Source organism: Cebus imitator, unplaced genomic scaffold, assembly GCF_001604975.1.
Source record: "Cebus imitator isolate Cc_AM_T3 unplaced genomic scaffold, Cebus_imitator-1.0 Scaffold82, whole genome shotgun sequence".
Classification (NCBI taxonomy): Eukaryota; Metazoa; Chordata; class Mammalia; order Primates; family Cebidae; genus Cebus; species Cebus imitator.
The window spans coordinates 6,211,439-6,216,276 of record NW_016107397.1 but is presented as its reverse complement, the minus strand read 5'-3'; the positions used below and the strand labels follow the sequence as shown (position 1 = coordinate 6,216,276).

General features: G+C 40.8%; 1 protein-coding gene across 1 annotated transcript in view; it reads right to left on the bottom strand.

Moving 5' to 3' along the window:
- Nucleotides 1-4,838, bottom strand: part of CCZ1 (CCZ1 homolog, vacuolar protein trafficking and biogenesis associated) — a 29,903-nt gene that overhangs the window by 21,140 nt on the left and 3,925 nt on the right. The window contains exons 5-7 of the mRNA XM_017533733.1: nucleotides 4,302-4,349; nucleotides 3,000-3,083; nucleotides 768-943 (exon numbers count right to left, since the gene is read on the bottom strand). Coding sequence (XP_017389222.1) covers nucleotides 768-943; nucleotides 3,000-3,083; nucleotides 4,302-4,349 — 308 coding nt within the window. The remainder of the gene's footprint in view (nucleotides 1-767; nucleotides 944-2,999; nucleotides 3,084-4,301; nucleotides 4,350-4,838) is intronic.

Here is a 4,838-nt window from a genome sequence, read left to right as displayed (position 1 = left end):
AAAAAAAAAAAGAAAAGAAAAGAAAGAAAGTGGGCTATTGTCAATGGGAATGTAAGACTTGAGGGTGCTGGAGCAGCTGCAGGAGGGCTGGCCACTCCCTGCTGTGCCTCGATGGTTTCTCTCCACCCTCTCAAGGCCAAAGTACAACCTCAGTTGGCACCCAGCTCTTGGAAGTCACATATGCTAGGCAGTCTCGTGCCTGCCTTGTTCCTACTACAGGACACAAACATAGTTTGATGATAGCCGGTAATTTCCTGGTCTATATAACACTTTGGACTTCTTGGATTTAAAAAAAGAAATCTAGCCTCTTTTAAAGAAAGTAGGTGCAATGGCGTATGCTTGTAATCCTAGCACCTTGGGAGGCTGAGGCAGGTGAACCGCTTGAGGCCAGGAGTTTGAGACCAGCCTGGGCAACATAGTGCAAGAAAAAAAAAAAAAAAGGTATAAAAATTATGCTTTTCATGTTTATCATTTCTTTAAAGATGTTTTTGGAAAAAACTCCAAAATAAAAAACTTACCTTATAGGAACATTTTCTCCAACTTTCATACATCCAGTTTTAAACTCCCCTGCTTGGAAATTTTAACTCAAATCACCCTAGTTCTGCTTTAAATAATCACTGCTTTATTTTGACAATATGAAGATGCTTCCTACCCATCCTCCCTTCTGCGGGTTCCTGTTTGACAACCTGCCATCAATCCAGTCACTGCTGTTTTTATTACCTGAAGAGTTTCTCTTCTTTTACTACCACGCCTTGGGGTGTACCTACCAGATAAGCTGATCATTATAGAGAAATGCAGTGTATTTGACTATATTCAGGCTTTCCTCCATTCTATTAATAAAGGACTGGATTTTCAAATAAGTCATTTTATCCAACGGGAAGAAGCTGATTCCACCAAAAATGTCAAGTAGGTCACATGACTGCAAATGCAGCGTTTGCAAATACTGTAGGAAAAAAAATAGGGCATAAAATTTACTCATAGTACACTGAATCTAATGCTCCCTGATAGCTGACAATAATCTTATGTCATATTCATATTTATGGTACAATTACATACTGGTAAATAGTGCAACAGTAAGGCCATGGTGAAGACATGGGTAACTGAATGTGAACTCTACCAATTCAAGATACAAAGTTCAAACACATCTAGTTAATGTTTATTCAGTATTGTGTTTTACATCTTTAAAGTGAAAAAAAATTATTATTATTTTTTGGGTACAGATAGTCTTGCTTTTTGCCCAGGCTGGTCTCGAACTTTTGGCCTCCATGATTCTTGTGTCTAGGCATCCCAAAGCACTGGGAATACAAGTGTGAGCCACCATGCCCAGCTAGCACTTTAAAGTATTTAATTCTTGGCCAGGCATGGTGGCTCACGCCTATAATCCCAGCACTTTGGGAGGCCAAGGTGGGCAGATCACTTGAAGTCAGGAGTTTGAGACCAGCCTGGCCAACTCAGCAAAACCTCGTCTCTACTTAAAATACAAAATTAGCCGGGCGTGGTGGCCTGCAATCTCAGCTACTTGGGAGGCTGAGACAGGAGACTCCCTTGAACCTGGGAGACGGAGGTTGCAGTGAGCCAAGATCGTGCCACTGCATTCCAGCCTGGGTTTTAGAGCAAGACTCTGTCTCAGAAAAAAAAGGTATTTAATTCCTTATATAGTACCCTTCAAACTAGATTAGCCTAATGAAGGATATATCCATTAATACTACAGAGAGTGCCATCTCCCCCCACCCATCCCGACACGGAGTCTTGCTGTGTCACCCAGGCTGGAGTGCAGTGGTGCAATCTCGGCTCAGTGCAACCTCTGCCTCTTGGGTTCAAGCGATTCTCCTGCCTTAGCCTCCTGAATAGCTGGGATTACAGGCATGTGCTACCAGGCCCAACTAATTTTTTTTTGTATTTTTAGTAGAGATGAGGTTTCACCATGTTGGCCAGGCTGGTCTCAAACTCCTGACCTCGTGATGTGCCCACCTCCACCTCCCAAAGTGCTGGGATTATAGGTGTGAGCCACTGTGCCCAGCTGAGAGTGCCACCTTATATTAAAATCATGTCTAAAGGATATGTAGTCAGGACAACAGTTGTATCCATATGTTGATGGGTAAGAGAGAAATGAGAACAAGAATAGAAACCAGAAGATAATATGCGAGTGGATAATTGGTCATTAAAATGACAAAACAAATGACAAAGTAATTCAGAGAAACAAAAAAATTCAAAAATAACTATGAAAGGTGTTTTAGAGAGAAAAGTTGAATTCAAAAGTAGATACAGAAGGTATTTTAAGAAGAAAATAAACTGATAATTATTTCTACAAGATAAACTGGGCTGGGCGAGTTTGCTCATGCCTTTAACCCCAACACTTTGGGAGGCTGAGGAGGGAGGATAGCTTGAGGCTAGGAGTTCAAGACCAGCCTGGGCAAAACAGCAAGACAAGACACTGTCTCTTTTTTTTTCGTTTTTAAAAAGAGATAAACTGAGCTTGACAAGATAGGGTGAGATATGCAAAATTCAGGTACCATGAAAGACAACATCAGCTATTCACTTGGGACAAATCACCCTAATCATCGCTAATCTGACAAAGCCTATAACTTTTATCTGCATCAACACAGTTTATGCCTGTTTAGTGAACAGAACGAATCCCTAAAAATGTGCAACTCCAGTAATTAAGTTTTTCTAATCAACTCATCTATCATACAAAAGATGGCTTTTGAGTAAGCCCAGAGGGATAGACGCAGGTAAAACACAGATGAAGCCAAATGACATCTCCAGGGCTCTTTATGAGCCCTGGGCAAAAGCAGGAAGCTCTGCCTTAGGCCAAAGCTGGAAGGAGGGTTCCATAGTGCACACCTCACTGCTCCAGTTTTGCTACGGGCCGTCTCAGGCTCTCTGCCTCTTTCAAGCTCTGGGTTTTTTGTAAATAAGGAACAAACTTGTCTGTTCTCGTTTCTCTAAAAATCTGCTGAATGCTTACTAAATTTATAAATAAAATTCAAAACACTTACGCGATGGAAGAATTTCTCTAATCTTTCTTTTAGAAGTTTGACACCTCCATCTTCCATGGCTTTCAGAAATGTACCATTAAAAAGCTAATGAGGTAAAAGATTGCAGAAAAGAAAATCAATTTCCTATAGTCACTTTTTCAGTATAACAAGTTCTTTTTCCTTTAGATTATTAATTCAGCTCATTAAATCTTCCATTTCTTTTCAATAGAGAAAATATTTACATCAGAAAACTGGAGTTAAAAATATGTTATAAAAAATACTGTTAAGTGATGCTGTAATATTTATGAAACCACTTAATTGCTCTAGACATCTTTCAAAAATTTCAACTCACACCTAAGTTTCAATTTACATAAATAATATCTCTCAAATTTTTATTTTTATTTTTCTCTCAATGATGGAATCACCTACATTTTTATCCTTTTTTTTGAGGCGGAATCTCACTCTGTCATGAGTGCAGTGGCATGATCTTGGCTCACTGCAACCTCTGATTCCCGGGTTCAAGTGATTCTCCTGTCTCAGCCTCTGAGTAGCTGGGACTACAGATATGCACCACCACTTCTGGCTAAATTTTGGATTTTTTATAGTGTAGATGGGGTTTTGTCATGTTGGCCAGGCTGGTCTTGAACTCCTGATCTCAGGTGATTTGCCTGCTTTGGCCTCCCAAAGTAATGGGATTACAGGTATGAGCCACTGTGCCCGGCCTCCTTTTATTTGACACAGGATCTCACTGTGTCCAGGATGGAGTGCAGTGGCGCAATCATAGTTCACTGCAGCGTCAACCTCCCAGGCTCAAGCAATCCTCCCACCTCAGCCTCTTGAGTAGCTGGGACTACAGACATGCACCATGACGCCTGGCTAAATTTTATAACAATTTTTTGTAGAGATGGGGTCTTGCTATATTGCCCAGATTGGTCTTAAACTCCTGGGCTCAAGCAATCCGCCCTCCTCAGCCTTCCAGAATGCTGCAATTACGAATGTGATCCACTGTGCCCTGCCTCACTGAAATTTTTAAATCATAAAATTATCTGCATTCTGTACCTTCCTTGAGGACATAGACACACTTTTTCATCAATGGGGACACATTCCTAGTATAAGGCTGAGAAAAGAGAAGAGAATTCAATACTTATTGAATAAATGTACACATAAACCTCACTACCTGTTTCAAAGGCCTCATGATTTTCTTCTCTAAGACAAATACGTGCCACTTTGTAGTCATTTAAAGATTTATCTTTCAATAACCCTGGAGCCTGTAAACAAGGGTAATTGGTTGGACTCTCAGTTCAAAAAGAATGCCACGCTTACCTTGTACATGCTGTAGCACTGCTGGAGCACTGAACTATAAACCTTGTCCTGCAAACAACACAAAAACATATCAATTCAAGATCTCAATTCAAGGGAAAAGCGATGTCTATCGTACAGACGGCAAAGGTACAATGAGTCTTGGCAAAACAATATAATGCTTATAAACTTTGTCCCACAATATTTGTGTGCTGAAACAAAGTGTTTACATTCTTTTTTTTTTTTTTTTTTAGATAGAATCCCACTGTGTTGTCCAGGCTGGAGTGCAGTGGTGCTATCTTGGCTCATGGCAACCTTTGCCTCCCTGTTCAAGCGATTCTCCTGCCTCAGCCTTCCAAGTAGCCAGGATGACAGGTGTGTGCCACCACGCCTGGCCAATTTTCGTAGTTTTAGTAGAGACAGGGTTCCGCTATATTGGTCAGGCTGATCTCGAATTCCTGACCTCAAGTGATCTGCCTGCCTTGGACTCCCAAAATACTGGGATTTTAGGTGTGAGCCACATTCCTGGCCCAAAGTGTTTAAATTCTTTTTTTTTTTTTT